This window comes from Zeus faber, assembly GCF_960531495.2.
Source record: "Zeus faber genome assembly, chromosome: 9".
In the NCBI taxonomy this organism is placed as follows: domain Eukaryota; kingdom Metazoa; phylum Chordata; class Actinopteri; order Zeiformes; family Zeidae; genus Zeus; species Zeus faber.
The window spans coordinates 6,432,585-6,453,521 of NC_137197.1; the positions used below are offsets into that span (position 1 = coordinate 6,432,585).

At 46.4% G+C, this 20,937-nt stretch overlaps 3 protein-coding genes across 3 annotated transcripts; 1 reads left to right on the forward strand and 2 right to left on the reverse strand.

Moving 5' to 3' along the window:
• Positions 1-5,606: 5,606 nt before the first annotated feature.
• On the forward strand, positions 5,607-8,686 carry LOC307235299 (aquaporin-11-like; the record flags this gene model as incomplete). The annotated part of the gene is made up of 3 exons (XM_080007334.1): positions 5,607-6,210; positions 7,114-7,230; positions 7,854-8,686. 3 exons carry the CDS (start codon positions 5,607-5,609, stop codon positions 7,952-7,954), a joined length of 822 nt encoding a protein of 273 aa, XP_079863460.1. The 3' UTR covers positions 7,955-8,686.
• A 2,155-nt stretch (positions 8,687-10,841) lies between these two features.
• clns1a (chloride channel, nucleotide-sensitive, 1A) lies at positions 10,842-15,281 on the reverse strand (the record flags this gene model as incomplete). The annotated part of the gene is made up of 6 exons (XM_080006976.1): positions 14,989-15,281; positions 13,305-13,441; positions 12,671-12,799; positions 12,365-12,475; positions 11,368-11,544; positions 10,842-10,912 (listed from the first exon to the last, which is right to left on the reverse strand). Exons 1-6 carry the CDS (start codon positions 15,108-15,110, stop codon positions 10,842-10,844), a joined length of 747 nt encoding a protein of 248 aa, XP_079863102.1. The 5' UTR covers positions 15,111-15,281.
• Positions 15,282-16,628: 1,347 nt separating this feature from the next.
• LOC307234656 (uncharacterized protein) lies at positions 16,629-20,718 on the reverse strand. Its single transcript, XM_080006491.1, has 9 exons — positions 20,641-20,718; positions 20,315-20,490; positions 19,963-20,047; positions 19,738-19,872; positions 19,471-19,628; positions 18,814-18,922; positions 17,446-17,689; positions 17,155-17,311; positions 16,629-17,037 (listed from the first exon to the last, which is right to left on the reverse strand). Exons 1-9 carry the CDS (start codon positions 20,693-20,695, stop codon positions 16,780-16,782), a joined length of 1,377 nt encoding a protein of 458 aa, XP_079862617.1. The 5' UTR covers positions 20,696-20,718; the 3' UTR covers positions 16,629-16,779.
• Positions 20,719-20,937: the final 219 nt, after the last annotated feature.

Consider the following 20,937-nt stretch of genomic DNA (forward strand, 5'->3'; position numbering starts at 1 on the left):
AGAGTACTGCAATTTTCAGTTCAACTAAAAGTGAGATCAGTGTCTTTGAAGAAGTGTGCATTATTTTCAGTAATTTATTACATAGCAAATTATTAAATTCAGTTATTACTCACTGCTTTAATAAAAAAAAAAAAAGATGTAGCAAAAAAAACAGAAACTCAATGCATTCTTGTAAAGATTAAATACAGAACTCACAACAACATTTTCTTCCGACAAGTTCACCGGACAGGGACTTTCCTGGGTTTTAGCTGTGGAAGTCAGCAGGAACATCAAACATTAATAAAAAGATAAGAATCTCCGTGAATTAGTAAAATACTACCACTACTACATGCGTTGCAGTTACATAATAATACAAGAGGCCCTATTTTCTCATTGAATATTTTGTAGACGTGGTGGTTTTTATATTTTGGATATATAACCTTCCGTATGGTCCTAATACTGCTCCAGTGATCTCCACGGGCGAGATTCAACCTCTACATCGGGCAGCCGAAGCAAAATAAAAGCATCCCTTGGAACTGCATTTTAACCCCTTCTTATTAATATAATACTGCTTTACCCATTACGTCAAGAACTTGAACTTGAAGAAGTGAATTATTTTTCTTGTCTACTTCCTCTAGCTGCACTTGCTGGTACTGTTGTTGCTGTGGCACTGCAGTTGGATGCACGTAGCGTAAACACAGAGAGGGATGTGCTTACACAAGATGATGGTGGATGGCACAGGTGTATTCAGCGAACTGGTCCATGAAAAGTCAGGATCAATCCGCGCACCGAGACTTTCTGTTATGTGCTGGACAGATGCAGCCTTCAAAAATCATAATGAATACAAAAGAAATGTTAGCAGGAGTAAATTAATTGGCCATTTAATGATACATCCTCGCTTACAAGAAATACAGCAAAGATGGAAACGTTGGAAGAGAAGAACTGACTTACTATCGATTTTAGGGGCGTATCAAGCAGTTCTGCATGGACAACAGCAAAACAAAACATGAAAATCTCAACAACATGGCGGACAAGGAGGAGAAAGCACTACTATTTAACTTACCCAAGTCATCTGGAGGGTGCACTCTCATAAAATAATTGGTAACTGGTGTACTGAAAGAAGAGATAAAGTGAAAATAACTGACTACAGTAACGTACTGCAAGCAATATTATAAATAAAATGTATCTTAAAATTAGTTGTTCATACAGTGAACCACTGAAAATAGCAAATATCCAAAATATGGCAAAATCCTGAAAAAAGTAATTCAAGAGTCATTTAAGAGGCCAGCCACGCTTCCATGCCAACTGATGATTGTGACTTAATGTTAAGACTAGTGGACAATTCTTATAAACGCATTTTACTGCACCAAAGACAAATATAAGTTGAACTGTGCTGACTGCAGAACCAAAGTACAAAAGAGAACATATGATGAAAATATACTACAAATGCAAATCAACAAAGCACTCACTGTTCTGCAGGCCGGAAAAGGTGAGGAGTTGTGGCTGCCCACGGAAGAGTTTCTTTCTCTGAAAATGACAAGTAGCCACACTTTGTTTGTAGATGAAACCTCAATGAAGACACCCAGCATAACGGCAAAGGTCTGTTATTTGGCAGTAGAAATGGCAGTTCAGAATCGCTATTGAATAAGCAACGGTGCTAAAAAATCAGATAGATCTCATTTTAAAATGTTTGAATCTTTTAGACTGCGAATGTTCACCTTGGCCAGGGGAGAATGCCTGGTCACCCGGTGTGTCGGGTGAAAACACTGTACAGCGTCTAAAAACCTTTGGCGTGGAAAAAAGCTGACTGTCCACCGATCCGCCCTTAAATCGCGTTTTGAGCGTCCCGTCTTGATCAGATATCTTCGCGCTTTCTTCCTTTGGTCCCTTTCGTCCTTCGTCGGACGCGTTGGTTGTCAGCACGTCAAACCAGGCGGGGTCCAGCGGTCCCAGTTCTAAAGTGAAAGCCAATGGGAGGTCAGTACGAAACACGGGATGAGCGTTGCACGGCTCTAAAGCTGCACTGACACAGCAGTTATGGTGAGACCACGCGAGGCAAAGTGACATCAATCAACCCAAAACGGTCCTTTGTTTAAACTCACGGTCCCATATTTGATCCTTAAATGTGTCGAACATGTTCCTGGAAGGTGTGTCCATCCCACGTGGTTCCGCTCACCGCCAAAGTCAGCTGGAGGACAGACCTGTCAGGGTGAAATTGTCTTTTTACCTGACCTGACTGTGAGAGCAGTGACTGGTGTCATTACACTGTGTAAAAACAAACAAACAAAAACAACAACAACAACAACAAACCAGTGTCATTGTCTGTACCACACTGTTTTTGGGGTCATCTTATATTATCTCAGGATGAGTCCAACCAATGACCAAAGTCATTGCTGGTTCGAGTCCTGCAATGTGATCATCTGTTAGAACTTCCAATTTCCATGTTTTTATTGATGTATTTTATTTGCTGTGTAAAGCACTTTAAATTGCCATTGTGTACTGTGCTATACAAATAAACTAGAGGCATTCCACCACATTCAGAGGAAGGCTACCTTAAGTGCTATTTTCCCCAAAGACGTAGTTGCTAATTACATTAAAATATTATAAGTTCGTTAATTAAAGTTATCTCACTGCTTACTGATGAGATGCCAATAACCACATCAGCCAAAAAGTCCAGATAACGAGCAGACAACTGACAGGTGTGTGTGGTCACTGGATCCAGTCTGAGGCCATCAACACAAGAGACATTCTGCCTTGAGGTGGTTTCAACTCACCATAACGGCGTTGCTAAGTTGTGTCCGTCATGCCGCAATGGCAGCGACGACAATTTAAATGCCCGTGCGAAGGCAGACAAACTGCTACGAAGCTCTTTTGCTACACTTCACTCGCTGAACTCCAATGCTAAAGCTAAAGCTAAGGCTAAAGCTGCTAGCCCTGCGGATCTGAACCTCCCGCCCACCGGGCTGACCGGGAGCTCCATTTCCGTTTCAAAGTAAAAGTCCTCACCGCAACTCAATAATTCAAGACTCGGACACTGGAGGTAAACAGATGGAGGTAGAATGGGGAAAGGGAGGGGGTGTGGTTAGTGGTGGTGGTGGTGGTGGTGGTGTTGTTGTTGTTGTTGGATTTAAAGTCTTAATAATCAGTAAAAAAAAATTGTTGGTAAAAAATGTCTGTACCTCACATCCCTATTATAACGTATATATTCTGTTTGTCTTCGTTGTGTCTATATTATTATTATTATTATTATTATTATTATTATTAGTAGTAGTAGTAGTAGTAGTAGTAGTAGTAGCACTAGTAGTTGTAGTAGTAGTAGTAAATGTAATAGTAGTAATAGTAGTAGTAGTAATAATAGTAGTAGTATTAATAGTATTAGTAAATAGTAGCAGTAATAGTAGTAGTAGTAGTACTAGTAGTGGTACTAGTAGTCGTAGTACCAGAGCTCCCTTCCAAAGTAAAAGTCTGTATCTCGTAACTTAAATATTTTTTTTCTGTGTTTGCCTTTATGTGCAAAAATGAAAAGGAGAAGTGCAAAACAAGATGGTTTAGTTATTACTACGGTTTCACATTGTTGTTATATTATTAATTGTGTTGCTGTTGTGTTGAACTGGTTCTACAACCACATAAAACCTTCATAACAGACTGGGATCCATGGGACAGAGGGACGTCCATCCCGGTCGGTGTGTGACTGAACAAGCAGCTCCAACGTGGGATGAAGGTCAGTGAAAATAAAGGGATGGAGGTCATTAAATACCATGAGGAGGAGGAAGAGGAGGAGGAGGAGGAGGTGAAGGAGAAGAAGAGAAGGGGAGAGGAGGAAGAGGATGGTGAGAGGAGGAAGAGGAGGAGGAGGAGGGTGAGAGGAGGAAGAGAATGAGGAGGGTGAGAGGAGTAAGAGGAGGAGGAGGGTGAGAGGAGGAAGAGAAGGATGAGAGGACAAAGAGGAGGAGAACGGTGAGGGAGGAAGAGGAGGAGGAGGAGGGTGAAAGGGGGAAGAGGAGGAGGAGGGTTAGAGGAGGAAGAGGAGGAGGAGGGTGAGAGGAGGAAGAGGAGGAGGAGGAGGGTGAGAGGAGGAAGAGGAAGAGGAGGAGGAGGGTGAGAGGAGGAAGAGGAGGAGAAGGAGGAGGATGAGAGGAGGAAGAGGATGAGGAGGGTGATAGGAGGAGAGTGAGAGAAGGAAGAGGAGGAGGAGGAGGAGGGTGAGAGGAGGAAGAGGATGAGGAGGGTGAGAGGAGGAGGAGGAGAGTGAGAGAAGGAAGAGGAGGAGGAGGAGGAGGAGGGTGAGAGGACAAAGAGGAGGAGAATGGTGAGGGAGGAAGAGGAGGAGGAGGATGAGAGGAGGAAAAGGATGAGGAGGGTGAGAGGAGGAGGAGGGGGAGAGTGAGAGGAGGAAGAGGAGGAGGAGGAGAGTGAGAGGTGGAAGAGGAGGAGGAGGAGTACGGTGAGGGAGGAAGAGGAGGGGGAGGAGGGGGAGGGGGAAGGGGAGGAGGAGGAGGAGGAGGAGGATGAGAGGAGGAAAAGGATGAGGAGGGTGAGAGGAGGAGGAGGAGAGTGAGAGGAGGAAGAGGATGAGGAGGGTGAGAGGAGGAGGAGGAGAGTGAGAGGAGGAAGAGGATGAGGAGGGTGAGAGGAGGAGGAGGAGAGTGAGAGGAGGAAGAGGAGGAGGAGGGTGAGGGGGAAGAGAGGAGGAGGAGGAGAGTGAGGGGAGGAAGAGGAGGAGGAGGAGGAGGAGGAGGATGAGAGGAAGAAGAGGAGGATGAGAGGACAAAGAGGAGGAGAACGGTGAGAGGGGGAAGAGGAGGAGGAGGAGGAGCAGGAGCAGGAGAGTGAGATGAGGAAGAGGAGGAGGAGGAGCAGGAGGAGGAGGAAGAGGATGAGGAGGGTGAGAGGAGGAGGAGGAGAGTGAGAGAAGGAAGAGGAGGAGGAGGAGGAGGGTGAGAGGACAAAGAGGAGGAGAATGGTGAGGGAGGAAGAGGAGGAGGAGGAGGATGAGAGGAGGAAAAGGATGAGGAGGGTGAGAGGAGGAGGAGGGGGAGAGTGAGAGGAGGAAGAGGAGGAGGAGAGTGAGAGGTGGAAGAGGAGGAGGGTGAGAGGAGGAAGAGGAGGAGGGTGAGAGGAAGAACAGAAGGAAGAGAGGACAGAGGAGGAGTACGGTGAGGGAGGAAGAGGAGGGGGAGGAGGGGGAGGGGAAGGGGAGGAGGAGGAGGAGGATGAGAGGAGGAAAAGGATGAGGAGGGTGAGAGGAGGAGGAGGAGAGTGAGAGGAGGAAGAGGATGAGGAGGGTGAGAGGAGGAGGAGGAGAGTGAGGGGAGGAAGAGGAGGAGGAGGATGAGAGGAAGAAGAGGAGGATGAGAGGACAAAGAGGAGGAGAACGGTGAGAGGGGGAAGAGGAGGAGGAGGAGGAGGAGCAGGAGAGTGAGAGGAGGAAGAGGAGGAGGAGGAGCAAGAGGAGGAGGAAGAGGATGAGGAGGGTGAGAGGAGGAGGCGGCTGGAAACCACTTCCTTACCACGTGAGCTGACCGGGGCTCAGGGGGAGCCAGTCAAACCCCGGAGCAGCGCACCGGCAGCCCGGGCTCACTCATCCCGGGCTCCAGCGCCACCGGAGCAGCGCACCGGGCGGCGGGATGACGAGCGCGGACGTGGCCGTGTCGCTGTGCGCGCTGGCGGGGCTCGTGCTGCTCTGCTCCGCCGCGCGCGGGCTGCTGTCCCGGGCCCTCGCGGACACCGGCTCCGCGGCGCACGCGGCGGAGCTCGTGTCGACGCTCCAGCTGTGCTGCTGCGCGCACGAGCTGCGGCTGCTGGCCGAGGCGGGCCGCGCGGACCCGCGGCTCTCGCTCGCGCTCACGTACCTGGCGTCCGTGGTGCACGCGCTCACCTCCGCCGGGGCCGCCACCAACCCGTGCGCCGCCCTGGAGCGCGCCTACCGGGGGAGGCTCGCGGGCCGCCGCGCGCTCCTGGCGGTGGCCTGTCAGCTGGCGGCGGCGGCGGCGGCGCGCGCGGCGGTGCTCCCCGCGCTGTGGGGGCTCGGGCTCTCGGAGATGCACGCGCGGCACGGGATGCGCGGCTTCCCGTGCCGCAGCCAGATCCGCGCGCCGCTGCACGCGGCGGCCGCGGCGGAGCTCGCGGGCGCCTTCGCCGCGCAGACCGCGATCACGCACGCGCACGCGGTGGGCGAGCGATACAGAGTGCACGCGATCGCCGCGGTCGTAACGGCGTCGGTGTACGCAGGTACCGACTGTTGTTCTTATGTCTTGTATTTTGGGGAGAGGTCTTCATTCAGTTGACTGTATGTGATGCATGTACTGTAAATACTGTATATATGTACTGTGTATATACTGTACGTATGCACTGTATATACTATATACTGTATGTGTACTGTATATACTGTATGTGTACTGTATATACTGTATGCACTATATACTGTATATATGTACGGTTTATACTGTACGTATGCACTGTATGTACTATATACTGTATGTGTACTGTATATACTGTATGTACTATATACTGTATGCACTATATACTGTATATATGTACGGTTTATACTGTACATATGCACTGTATGTACTATATACTGTATATACTGTATGTACTACATACTGTATATACTGTATGATGCACTGTCTGTACTATATACTGTATATACTGTACATATGCACTGTACATACTGTATGTAATATGTACTGTATATACTGGATTGTATACTGTACTGTCTGTGTAATTGTCTTATATGAGACAGTTCCGCGGCATCAGTTTCATGAATTTTACAATCATATTCAATATTTCTATTATGTACTATTGCCAAAATAATGGATAAATTACATATAAAAACTAACTTTTACGTTAAACATGGTGAAAGGGGACAAAACAACTAATTTGTGTATAATTTCAATTGTAATTTATTTTAATTTTTATAATTCGTCATTTGGCTCATAGGAGCTGCTACACCCAGAATCTTGCTGTGTCGGGTTTGTTAAAGGGTGCTTCCCAGTAAACATCATTAAGAGGGAAAATATGATGGATACTATACGGGTTGTTTGTAGTACGAGGTACCTGATCAGCGTGTGCGCGCGTGTGTGTGTGTGTGTGTATGTGTGTGTGTGTATGTGTGTGTGCGTGCGCTTCCACCAGGCGGCGCTCTCACAGGAGCGGTCTTCAACCCGGCCTTGGCCTTCTCCACCCAGTTCCTCTGCAGCGGGAGCTCCTTCCTGGAGCTCTGTGTGGTGTACTGGGCCGGCCCCCTGCTCGGTGAGGCTCCCGGGCCGGGTCGTGCGCGTCGGCGCTTTCACTGGGCGTTCGCCGCCCACGGCAGACGTCGCGGCCCCGGAAGCGCCGCCAGTTGCTGCGTGCGTGTCTTCGCCGCAGGGCGAGGGAAGGCGTGTCAGGAGTTCCGTTCACCCGCCGCGTTAACCCAGATGTCGGACGTGGAATGGCGTGGTAACGCACAGGCTAAGGGGAGGAACGGTGGAAAAGCCGTGAACAGACACCGAGTCGGTCCCGTTAATCCGTCTTCCCTCCTTTACGAAATCACGTCGACCAAAGCGGGCGCGTCCTCGTTCCTCCAAACACAACTCTCTGAACGCCGAGTGATTTTACCCCTCGTTTGGGGGACCCGTCACGGGAACCTCACGGCGGCGCTTTGAAACGATTGGACAAAAGGGAGGAGCGGAGGAAGGGAGGACAGGGGCCGGAACGAGGGGGGTCAGAAGGACGGGTCCGGTGGATGTTTTTTTAAATGGTTGTGTCATATTTCTAAAAAAAAGAATATATATTTTCTAAATAACCTGCGCTTTGTTCAATCTCTTCCCGCTCCCGTTTCATCCCACCTTCCACTCCCCCTCCCATTTCCGCCTTCAACCCTGACGACCCAGGTACGACGAGCTCGGTGCTGCTGTTTGACAAAGTCGTTCCCATGGCGACAGGCATGTTTCTCGCCCGCCGCCGTCCCCCGGAGACCAAAAAGGCGAACTGAAGACGAGCGGCGCGGCCGCAGGAACGCCGGAAGAGGGACAACAAAACCTCCTCGAAACGGAACGAGCGCCGACTCCCGACGCAGGGAACATTTGAAACCCGGTGAGGACGCCGAAATGTCCGACAACTCTCACCGCAAAGACCCCCAACGTACGACGTATAAACGTGATACGATCATGTTGAGCACATGAAGGCCCCAATGTCAAATCATCACCGGTCATTTCCACCTTGACGCCCGTGAATATGAACTAGTATTTCAATTAGGACTTATTTTAAAACTACGTAGGGTTTTGGATATGTAACACATGAGCATTGCAGCTGTAATCATTTATTCATAAGCACATGTAAGTTATTGAATGGATTGATTCATGACTTCGGATAGATTTGTTCGGCTGCCTGCTGTGAGCGACGCACTATAATATTTCATATTCATCTGTGACATGAATGTGTGCGTTCTGTTTATCAACAACCTTACGTTTTGGGTGCTACCTGGTTGTGTTAACACTTTGTGAAGCACCGGACTGCGGTGCTTCACAAAGTGCGATTCGGCCGCCGCCAATCTGCCAAAGACTGGATTCCTGCACAATTTATTCTTCCGTGTTCACAGTGTTAAATTATTTGGAAACGCTGCGTAATCACATGTAATCGTCGCCTTGGAATAGTGGCACGCTCTTCCTCCGCCCGGATCCTCTGTTCGACAGCACAACGTGCAGGTTCTGTGACCGAACTCAACACAAACCACAAGAGTTCTATGGAGAGAAAACAACAATAAAAATCACACTGTACTGAGTTTCAGAGGTTGATAATTGTTGGTCCAACTCGCAGGAATATGTAATCAAAGTGTGTTTGATGTAAGACGGGCGGGGTGTTGTGTTCCGTGGCTTTGTTCACCCCCCTTTGAAAACCGTGTTGACAACAGCCCTTACCCTCGGCCTCCCTCTCTGAACAGTGAGGGACCCTTTGAGGCACATTGGCCCCTCCACCGGTAAAAAATCAACAAAACAGCACTTTAACCAAACACAGGGTTAGAAGAATAATAACTTATTTTTTAAAGTCTGCCAGGATACAGAACGCATTTTATGGTTATCGCCCCGATTCTTGCTCCAGAAAACTTCATTCTCAATTCCAACATGTCTGACCAAATGAATGAAAGAACTGAGAACCACTTTTTTTTTTTTTTTTTTTTTTTAAACAAAAACTATGCATTTATTGAAGATTTTATACAAATAATCCATCTCGGTAGATCGATAAAGACAAGCCCTCCTTTCTATGAACAGTAGCTATAAAGTCTGAAGGTAGAAAACAAACTTTTTTTTTAATTATTATTATTATTCAACAGGCAGAGCCTCAATCGTCTTCACTGACGAACTGGAATGCAGTTTACTAGTCTACAGCCACATCTGGGATTTATCTCAAAAGTCTACAATCTCCCACTTTTATATTCTGAAACCTACCTACTTCGTCAACAAGAGATCCCGCCTGAGTCAGGAGCAGCGCTGGACGCTGTGTGTGTGTGTGTGCGAGGCTGTTTCTTCTCAGTGTAGATAAATCCATCCATTATAAAAACAAATGACTGTCAGATATGTAATGACACGAAGATAACGTTCATCTACAGCACGACACGGCAGCACGAGCATCCAGGTTTTGGTAGGGTGGTGCCGGTGGGGGCGTTAGAATGAAGTCGCTATATCAGACTACGGAGATGGCTGTACATAAGTGTGGGAGCATCTTTGAGGTTGACAACAGGGGAGAGACGCGTTCGGGGGACGGGGAGGGAGGAGAGGAGCCGCGCGGGCCGGGGGGGGACCCTGGGGAAGCGCCGCCGCCGCTGTCCCGTCCCACGATGCACCTCCACAACTCTGCGCGACGCGTGGAGCGCTGCGTCTGCAGGGAGAGACGCAACGGGGTCAACACAGGCACCGGCGCCCACTTTTTCTGGAGATTTGTACTCCTCATTTAGAAAAGGGTCTTGAAAATGAACGTAACTTTTGGAGGAAGCTCGGTTTTTGGATGAATCGACTGCTGGATAATTAATCCACATTTGAAAGTTACATTTTTAAATAATGTTGCATATGCGGTTTGTTTAATATCTAGGGAAAGAAACACGGTCAAATTAATGTTAAAAATTTGGAGTTGGGGGCGAGGTGATGGATCTGCTAAATATCAGGTAGCAGGAGATGGTAGAATACCGTTATCACAACACAATTAGCGGGTTGACCCGTTTTTTTGGTTTTTTTTTTCGTTTTTTTTTTTAACCCGGGTCAAGGCGATTGACACCTTTCCCGTTGCCAGGAGGAATGCTGTTTCTTTCCTGGTGTGTCACGTTCAACGTTACAAACATGCCGGAAAAAGGGGCCGTGTCATGGTTCCAGTGTGATTGGGAACAGAACAGAAGGCAGCAACTTAAACAAACAACGACATAAAACTGTAAAACTTAAAATAAATATTTTGAGCCGTTCAAAAGAATCGGATCGTTCATGAACGACCCAACACGACAGTAAAAGCAGCGTGGCGCACTACTACTCCATGCTGCCGGTCCGCGCACCGGTCCTCCGGTAGCGGGGAGCGGGGCCCGGCCAGGTTTTTCCTTTCCCACTGGTGACAAATGCTGATTGTTAGTAGTTGTTACCGGGTTTTTGGTGCAGTAGGAAAGGGTTAAAAGGCAGTGGTTCTCAATTGGTGGGTCCCATTTCAAAGCTGGGTTGCTTGGCCTGTGGGTGTATACGTCTACTTCTTAAAAAAAAATCTAAATTATATACATTTTGAAGTGTTTACTTGTGACCGAATTTCCGCTGCGGAGCTTTTATTTTAAAAGTTGGATCACTTAAAAAGAAAAAAAATAATAATTATATCTGCTTGAGAACCCTCAAGCCTGAGGGAAGTTCGACTCACCAGTGATCCACGTCTGCGTCCTCAAACTGTCCTGCCACAGCAGCCTCTCCCTCCACCTCCATGCCATCTGGAGGCACAAAACAACAGGCTCGATAAAACACATACAACTTGGCCATAGTGGTAGTAAATCCCGACAAGCTACGGTCCAGAGAGCCCTGTGGTAAAAAGAGACCCACGGCGGTAAAAAAATAAAACCCACAGAATCCCAATATAGCAGAATAGAATCCACTCACATTCAATTACTACATCAGGTTTTGTTTTTTTTCTCACACACACACACACACACACACACACACACACACACACACACACACACACACACACACACACACACACACACACACACACACACACAGACAGACAGACAGACAGACAGACAGACAGACAGACAGACAGACAGACAGAAAATGACCCAGATGTAAACAAAAAAAAAAAAAAAAAAAAAAAAACCTAAACCAAGAAAAACCTCAAAACATGCCACCCAGCCACATACAAAATTAAACACATAATACTTTTGACTACCTTCAAAGTCTGCGTTGGGCTCCTCCGTTCGCACCCCGGCCATGTGGAACTGCTGGGCTACAGACTGAGCCAACATGCCCTCCAGCCTCTCCAGCGTGGCCTGGCCCTCCTGGGTCAGCGCCGACAGGCCCTCCTCACAGGTGTAGAAGGACGGGATGTCTCCCTGACCGCCGTGCTCTGGATGGAGAGACAGCGGGAAGGAAGGCAATCACATGGATGGAGAGAAGGGGGGGGGGGGGGGAGTAGGAGATCGAGAGTGAATGGATAGAATAACTGGACTAAAAGACAGAATGGGGGTGTGGATGAACAAATGGGTGTATCCATCGGTTGCCCAGGGTGACGACCAATGACCGAAAAATAAGGTTTAGGAAAAAAAAAAAAAAAAAAAAAAATACCGGAGTTTTACTTTAATGTTGAGTTTGTCACATTTAGAAATACCGGGGAGCCAAAACAGAAAATACTACTGTAGTGACTCCACGTTACGACTGGTAAATGCCTGACAAGTAATGTTCTGAGCTACTGTTTACTCTGCTGTAACACAGAACTGCATCCAGAGAGTTGATTTGCTGCCTCACCTGCTTCTGTACAGATGAAGCCAGAGCACCAGGCACAAAGACAGATATACAGACAGACAGAGGGAAAAAAGAGGAGTTAAAGGCTGGCCATGACATGACAATTCAAGTTCATTAAACCTGCACAATATAACTTTGCAAAAGAGCGCCAAATACGGCCCTGAGTGGTAACCACACATTCACCCCCGCCTCAAATTGCCCCGATGAGCTTTCTGGAGAGAAACTTGTTTCTGATGAATTATGGACAAATGGGTTTTCAGGAACAATTTAAATCTGCATTGGAAACAATGTGCGTATTCATCATTTAAAAAAGGAGAGGTTTTATGGGCGAATTCACTTCCATGCATGGAGGGTGGACAAGCGATCAAACCTCTATAACACCATTATATATTTGTGGCGGAAGTGTGTGTGTGTGTTGTTCGCACCAGCCTCCTCCACGTCGTACTCTTCTCCTTCAAAGTCATTGTCTGAGTCGTCGTCCTCTGGGTCAGGGTGCAGAGCCTGGCAGTCACACATTGCAGAGAACATGGAATCCACTGCGCGCACACACACACACACACACACACACACACGCGCGCCAAAAATTCCGTTATGAATTCAAAGGTGTTGTATTTCCCCTTTATCCTCTTCAAGCAGTTTGACATGGTTAACTTCAACGACCATTGCTACAGTTAAGAAATACATCAAAGCTATGGTGTCTTCTTTCATTGAAGTTAAGAATTTTTACTTACATGCTGCCTTATCACTAGGCACAAAACGAATCTCTGTGATTGCTCCTTCCTCATCATCATCATCATCACTGCTGGCATCCTCATCGACCTCATCATTGGTACTCTCTGTCATCTCCGCCTCATTTCCATCTGCATGTGTTTGACGTGAGGATGAAAGGCAGAACATAGAAATAAATACAATTGATTGGTCTTTCCCTGAGGATCCGAACACAGAGATACAGCGGGATGTTCCGAACCACCTCACAATGTCAAACACAGCGTGAGCATAAAGACATTGGTGTAGTCCGGCTCGAAATTCCCATAAAATCAGGAGGGAACAGAATTGTGGAATGGAACAATCTGTTTAATGATTGTGATCAGCTCAAATAATTGAGACAGCTGTACTGCACATTAATGTTGAAACGGGGGTAGGGGAACGTATGTGGTGAAAATTGAACTTCAAGTGCACCAGATGTCTGGCCACTGAAAAATATCCCAAATAGGAAAAAAGTTGCATATGTGGCTAAAATTAAATTATAATTGGTTAAAAAAAAGCAGCTACATTTGCTTCTAAAATGTGTTCCCTTTCACTTCACTTATTTCTAAAACGTTTCAAAATGTAGGCTGACATGTTTGATGTGTGTGTTCCTCTCACCACCAAGTTTGGCGTTGACCATCACATAGAGGTGTTCCTGAGGATACGTTCCCAGGTCTCTGGAGATGGCGTGTAGACTGATGGAAGGATATTCCAGGGAGAAGCCCATCCCCGACCCATCGAACCACGACAGCCGCCTAAAAAAACCCCCAAAAAAACGTGACATAGGGATCTCACAGGCGTCCATTTGTTTTTCACCGCGGGGCCAAACAGGGGAGGCCTGGCAGAGGCTGAATGACACGAGTGCTTAGAAACCTTCCTTAACAGTCGTGTCACAAACTCAGAGTCAAAGACTGGATTCGTCAGTCAAAATCCAAAGAAAACCACACCACCTAGTTATGATAAATAATTTCCATGACAGAATGAAAATATGATACAAGCACTGTAATAAATACTAAAAAAATGAAATACTTAAGACAATATTTAAGTCTTCCATTCTAAAGACATTTTCAGATTTTGCCATAAGCTTAAAAAAATTATAATAATAACTTTAAAGATTGTGTTACCAAGAAAGTGTCACATCTAACTTGTTACTCACATAGCAACACAACTGTTTCAATAAAATTGTTCTCATATAATTATAGATCACATAAAAACAGGCCCTGTGGTCAAAAAAGGTCCCTCTGTGCAAAATAATTGACCATATTCTCTTCTCCCCTGGGATATTTTGTAATTCCTGGAACTTGGCACTTTCGAATTGTCAAAATTATATTTGACAATGGCGACACAACAAATCCATTGTGTTTTTAATGAACAACATAGAGCTACATATAACAGATTAAATTCATCAATACAGTTCCCCAGAGAATACGTATACACTCAGCGTGCATTTTATTAGGTGCACACGTACAATCCGATGTAATGCATTACACCAGCCCAGGCATTCATTTTGCTTTATGTTTCCTATGATGTTCTGTTTGTTTGTTTTTTAACGCCGTCATTGAAGAGCTGTCAATTTTAGATGTTTCAGCACGGAGGTCGCAGTTGGTGGTGGTGTCATAGTGAACTGCATTCTATTCAGAGGCGTTTATATTATATTCCGTCCCCCTCATGTGTGTCAATAGGGAGGATAAAACAACCACAAATACCACTCAACATGATGTAGTTCAGTACAACACCACCTTTAACTATGACCTCAGTTATAAACAGGTCATTGAATTCACACAATTCCAACTGTCAACGAAAGCTGAACATGATCAACTTCATAAAAGTACAACTCATGACAGAGCTGGCACACAGTGTATATCAAGACATTAAAGCGGGCACGGATGTCGTTTTAAATGCTTCCTTGCTTTTTAAGAACCACGTGTTGTCGCGTTTTATCGAATCATTTGATTTCGTTCAAAACAAAGGTTCGAACGCACTTCCTTACTTTTGTCAGAATGTGAATTATTGACACACAATTTTACCGTTTGTTTATAGGTTTATTGCACATTGACATATTTCTGTACTATCTTTAGCGCTATAATAGATTTTAATATAGATTATTCCTTCTTTTTTATCCTTGTTATCTTTCCCTCGTTTTGATGTGTGGTTGAACCAAGCGTCGATCCCATCCATCCATCTGCAATTCAATGCTTTTATCTACACGAGTGAATACACTGTTTAACCTCGGACTCCCCGCGTTGTTACTGTTGGACGGACGGAGAAACGGACCCCGACCGACCCCGTCCCCGTCACTCACGTTTCCGCCACATACAGCGTGCCGCAGCCCAGACCGTGGCCGTCCAGGATCGCCGTGGTCTCGGCTTGTTCGTGCCTCACCCCCTCGGTGGGAGGAGGGGGAGCGCTCTTCAACAGCACCATGGCCCCGCTTGGAGAGCCGAGGGAGGGACCCGGACTTCTGGAGAACCGTGCGCGGCGGGAAGCCGGGCTCTTACGCAGGAGGCGATTTTATGTTCTTCTACTTTTATATCCGCCGCCCGTTAGCTGAGGCTAAGCTAGCAGCCGGACGTTGTTTGGCTCCTCACGCGTGTTCCCTCTGGTGGCGGAGGAAGACAAACAACGAGCGGCGTCAAGAGGCGACGGACTGGGATAAAAAAAAAAAAAAAAAAATTAAAAAGGGAACTGAAAACCGTAGCGACCCCCACAGGCCGGAGGTGGAACTGCCGGTCAGGGACCCACGTTAAATGGAGACGTGGATAGAAAACAGAGATGGGAAATGGAGATGGAGAGAAAACCGTTGGCAATTTACATTTTATCAAAATTGCCGACGGTTTATCAAGGATGGATCTGTGTAAACAATTCACACTGTCAAAATCCGAAAATTGAAGAAGAATGATCATTTTTTATTCGCCTCACAGCCCAGCCACCACGGAGTGGTGGCTGGAGAAATTCAGCCTCTGCGTTCCTCTCATCCAAGCCGTCCTTCCTCCAGGAGCAGTGTGCAGCCCAGGGAACTAATTTCAGGTGTAAATCCATGTGGTGGTCAGAGACAGGACAGGAAAGCGTTCTGCATGTTGTTGTTTTTTCAATTTGGGTCCTTTTTTTTTTAATATATATATATATATATATATATATATATATATATATATATATATATATATATATATATATATATATATATATATATATATATGTATGTACACACACACACACACACACACACACACACACACACACACACACACACACACACACACACACACACACTGGAGGAAACCCAATGTGAGCACGGGGAAAAACATGCAAACTCCACACAGAAAGGCCTCTTATGGGAAGATAACCACCTGACCACGGTGCAGACGGCGCCCCAGGTGGAAATGGAATCCAGGACCTTCTTACTGTAAGGCGGCAGTGCAGGAGCTGTGTCACAGTGCGTGTGTGTATACATACATAAAATATAAAATCTGTAAAATATGTACATATACGATGTTAAAGAGGCACTGCACACTAGAAAATGCTATTTTTATAGCTCTAATCTGAAATATGTCGCTGTTTTCTAAATCAAAACTTCAATCCTACTCATAAATGCTGTCATCGTATTATTTTCATTATCATATGTTACAATGTACACACATTACTTCCCCAAATGTTCGGAGTGAGATTACGTATTTTGGGGGCGGAGTGACCACAAAATTTTGCGTTTTTGGCAGCGGCCAATTTGCCCCACCAAATTATTTGTGCCACTTAAAAAACAGTTTCCTTCCATTTTATATATTGTTCACAATTGGCCAGCACAAGTATAAATTAAAACAATTGTAAAATCTGATGAAACAGGACAAATTCAGAAAAATAAAATAAAATGTTTCGTTTATAAAAATGTCAATGAATACAAATGGATGTAGAACTTCACCCTCAGTACGGGATTAGGGAATGATTTAAATCAGCAACTTGGTCAGCAGCAGCAGCAGCGTGTGTGTGTGTGTGTGTGTGTGTGTGTGTGTGTGTGTGTGTGTGTGTGTGTGTGTGTGTGTGTGTGTGTGTGTGTGTGTGTGTGTGTGTGTGTGTGTGTGTACAAACGGTGTTCCATGTTTTAGGTGACTGTGGCAGATTTGGATGCCTTGATAACGGAGGCGGGGGGCTCCCACTTGAAACACTGTGGCTCGAGGCCGGCCATCTTCACCGTCATGACGGAGGAAAGGGTCCCATCGAGAGCCAAAGCGTTTCGGGCGTCGGTTCGGCTCAGCCCCGCCGCGGAGAACACTCGTTCGGCATCGGCATTTGAATGTGGAAGGACCAACACCAACATGGCGATACGGGAGAGCCTCCCAAATCTGCTCATACCGGTCACCTTTGGAAAACGTACATAGGAAATCCTAATTACCCCGTTTATTATAATTAGTATTTTTCGTATGCATTAAGTCGATGGAGTCAATGTGGATGTCAAAGGGTGCAGAATAACACTTACCTTGTTCTTCATCGATGCCATGTTCCCCCAAAAGCCCTCAACATCCAACGTGGCCGGGTCTTGGGGCGTGGGAACGTCCATCAACTGGTAATCCAAAAACTCCTCGCTCAGCCGGTCTCGCTCTTGAGGTCCGTGGTACGGGAGGAGCTGAGCGAACCTAAAGACAACAACGACGCGCACCGATCCGATGAAGATACAGGAGTCGACACGACACGGGAGGGGTTGTTTTTCAGCGGCGCTCATCCAACGTTACGATTTATCCAACGTGTGAAGAAAATGTCAAACCCTAACCTGTCGACAAAGTACGAGGCGTCCTCCGCTCGGCGCTCCGCCCTGTGCCGGACGTCAACAAACGCGGCGTGTCTGAGCAGGGGCTCGCTCAGGGGGAGTTCCTTCATGGAATACTCCACAGCCCTCGTCAGAAATGCCAGCGCTGCCTGGTGGAGGCTCTCCACCTGCTGCGGTGCGACGTGCCCCGCCTCAAAGAGCCTGCTGAGCTTGGCTCGAGTCGTACGGCCGATATTCAGCTCTTCTCCTGCCAGAGAGATGCAATGAATCGGCTACTTCAACCTTCAAGTTCAGGTTCAAGTTCATGTTCAAGAGTTTATTTGTCACATACATACACATACGGTCGTACATATATGCAGTGAAATGTCATGACACCCGGTGATTACGCAAAAGCTCTATAAGCTCGAAAAATACTCAAATGTGCGTAATCGACACGCGGTGCTTGCGCAGGCAGCCGCAAGGGGCGGCCCACAATCACGATTCTGGGTTCTATAATTATATAATAGGATTAATTGTCTGTGTTGTATTATATATACATCTAAATCCTCCTAAATGTGTTTACATTCATAACAGAATATGGAGGCCATTCATCATCTTGAATTATAGGAAAGTTTCCTTCAAAGATTCTGTTGTTTCCCCTTTATTTCCAACGATGCAATTACATACAGATCTTTTCTTGCTGAGATGTTCTTCCTGTATCCTCTTGAGTGGAGTTTGTCCACACAGTGTCTTGTCCACATTAATGTGGAGCGGTCCTGTGACTGAATTCTTCCTTACTGTTTGATTCTCCTAAAACAGGAACTGAAGTTGTTGCAGTAACAGCGACAGAAGCTGGTGACCCCCAAAATCCTCGGGGAGCTCTACAGTACTCTCTGGGACCAGAGGGGGAGCACTCTGCCGTTGAAATCGACAGAGGTACAGGTAGGCTGCCAGGCTGTTTTCCTATTGACAATAACTATTCTTTATACGTTTTAACACTCTTAATCTTGTACATATATGGCACCCGAGGCAGTTTGATCAGGCCCGCCACGCAAAAACCTTGCGGGTGTCATGACATTTCACTGCATATATGTATGACCGTATGTATATGTATGTGACAAATAACATCTTGAATCTTGAATCTTAAACAGGTAATATGGGTCCATTTCCAGTAACATTTTTTCTTTCCCAGGTTTCTTGACAGAGTTCATTAACGGTCATCAACAACCACAGACGCTAACTTGAACACATCTGCCATCACATCGGCGATATCACGGCTCCCACAACGTGTCTGAACAAGCAGCCCGCTCACAAACAGTCTCTACGTGGGGTCAGCGAGTGGATAGTGTACGCACATCTGCGCATGTGAAACTGTGAAACCTGGAGAATTACCCGGCAGCTGGTTCGCCGGGTCCTGGTAGAGGATTTCCTGCGGTTCTCGGCTCTGCAGGGCCTCGGGCTTCAGAAACCTGGAGCACAGCTTGCGGATGAAATTTGCCATCTACAAAGTTGCATTCGGGAAGGATTTTCAAAATGACATTTACCAAAGAAATAGCGTTTCAAGGGGGGCTATCATGCTTTTCCTTATTTTCTGTCATGTGTATATATATATATATATATATATATATATATATATATGTTACAGTGTGGGACGTTCGTATCAGACGCGGCCAAAGTGTGAAAAAATTAGGTAAACTAACGATAAAGTTATCACTGAACAAAACGCTCCGGCTCTGAACGCTCTGAACGCACCGTTTTCAAAGATTTTTTTCTACTCTCTGCACGAGCTGACGTCAGCTCGTCACGGATTTACATGGTCATCTGCTCCATCCGATCCGCTGTGCGTTTCTCTACACAAAACCAGTGAAAATAGCGTGTTTTACTGTAGATGTATTTATTTCATTTTCCGATGTTTAAAAGTTGAACGAAAACAAAAAAATCCCCGCGTCCATTGTCCCAGTGTCCCACGGCCACGAATGTCGGAACAAACATTCAAAAGGAACAAAGGTAGCACATTGGCAGAAGCATACCCCAGCCCTCCCATTTTACCTCATCGTGTAGAAGGAAGATGGAGGACTTCTCTCTCTGGAGGAAGAGGTCGAAGGTGGAGAAGACGGGCAACGTTTCTTGATAGAAGAGCAGGTACACCTCCGTCATGGGGTTGGAGAACGCTTCCGACAGCCTCCTGAACCTTGGTTGCTTCTCATCTGTGGATTAAAAAATAAATAAAAATCACAGGTCGTGCGTAGTACATAAGTTCACATTTCAGTGTCTTGTAATAATTGCGCGTTCGTATCACTGAAATATGAGGCCTACTTGACGACTTGAAGTAGCCGGCCAGTGCCTCATACCGCCGCAGAACGCGGGTCAAACACCTCTCCAGGCTCAACCACCGAATGGAAATGCGCTGGAGTAGTTCCATGTACTCACTTCCATGGAACTCACAAAGTTCTGCGACAAGAATGTTACGGCTCAATTTCAATTCAATCAAAATCCTCTGCATTGCATTTGTACGGCATTGGGTCTGGTCAAAGAGCATACCTGCCGGGTCACCTTTACGATCGGTGCTCCCTCTAAACCAGTATCCCACATCCACAGTCAGATCCTCTGGATCAAATCCAGACACCTGCAAAACATGATGATTTACCATCACATTACATTTTGGTCATAGATTCATTACACCACAGCATAACAAACCATTTTACTTGGCATGAGGCTTGACGGATAGGTCATTGAAAGAAACAGTCACCTCCAGAAACCGCAGCCCGGCCTGTTCGGCTGTGCTGTGGACGATGTGACAGGGGCAGCCGTGGACGTAGACGTTGCCATTTTCATTACGAACTCTGGATGCGATGGAATTTTTTGCTCCTGCATTATCAATGGACAGACTCACACAGTTTCCCCATGGTATGCCGTTTTCACTCAAGGCCTCATTCATCTTTTGAAAGATGGCTTCAGCTGTGCCGCAACTAGGCCCGCTGGTGGTGCACATATCCAAAAACATGTGGACAACTTTTCTGGTGTCATTGTCATAGACCCGCACAGTGAGTGGGTTCATCGTCTCTCGTCCTGCAACGATACGGTACATGTCAGTCAGATTAAAGCTACACGTCAGTGCATGTGTGTGCTTGTTTTGTAAATTATAATCCATATCTATAAAAATGGGTGCTGGTAAGTGTGGAAAACAAAATAAATATACAACATCTGTCAAAGTAATACCTGTAACATTTGACCCGTCTGTGATCAACGTGAAAGGATTTTCCCTCATCTTCATCGCCAATTCCCTTATAAAATGTGGCGCCACGGCTTCCGTTATGATGCACGATGTTTTTGCGCGGGCACACCTGTAGCTCTGCGCAGTGGGGGAATCTTTGAAGATTTCTTTCAGCAATGGCCCGAAATGATCTGCTACTGCAAATGGCACATTGTGTTCGAGCATTGCCACCGCCACCTTTACCTCAGCTCTCCTTGTCTGCAACAGAAAGGGGTTCATTAAGGAGCTAAATCATGCAAAAC

Bases quoted from the DNA above. Each gene is read 5' to 3' on its own strand.
- LOC307234656 (XM_080006491.1), bottom strand. From the start codon at position 20,695: ATGAAGATGAGGGAAAATCCTTTCACGTTGATCACAGACGGGTCAAAT. The intron at 20,491-20,640 runs GTATTACTTTGA...GTATCGTTGCAG, and splicing joins AGACGGGTCAAATGTTACAG to GACGAGAGACGATGAACCCA. The intron at 17,690-18,813 runs GTAATTCTCCAG...TCTCTCTGGCAG, and splicing joins CCCGGCGAACCAGCTGCCGG to GAGAAGAGCTGAATATCGGC.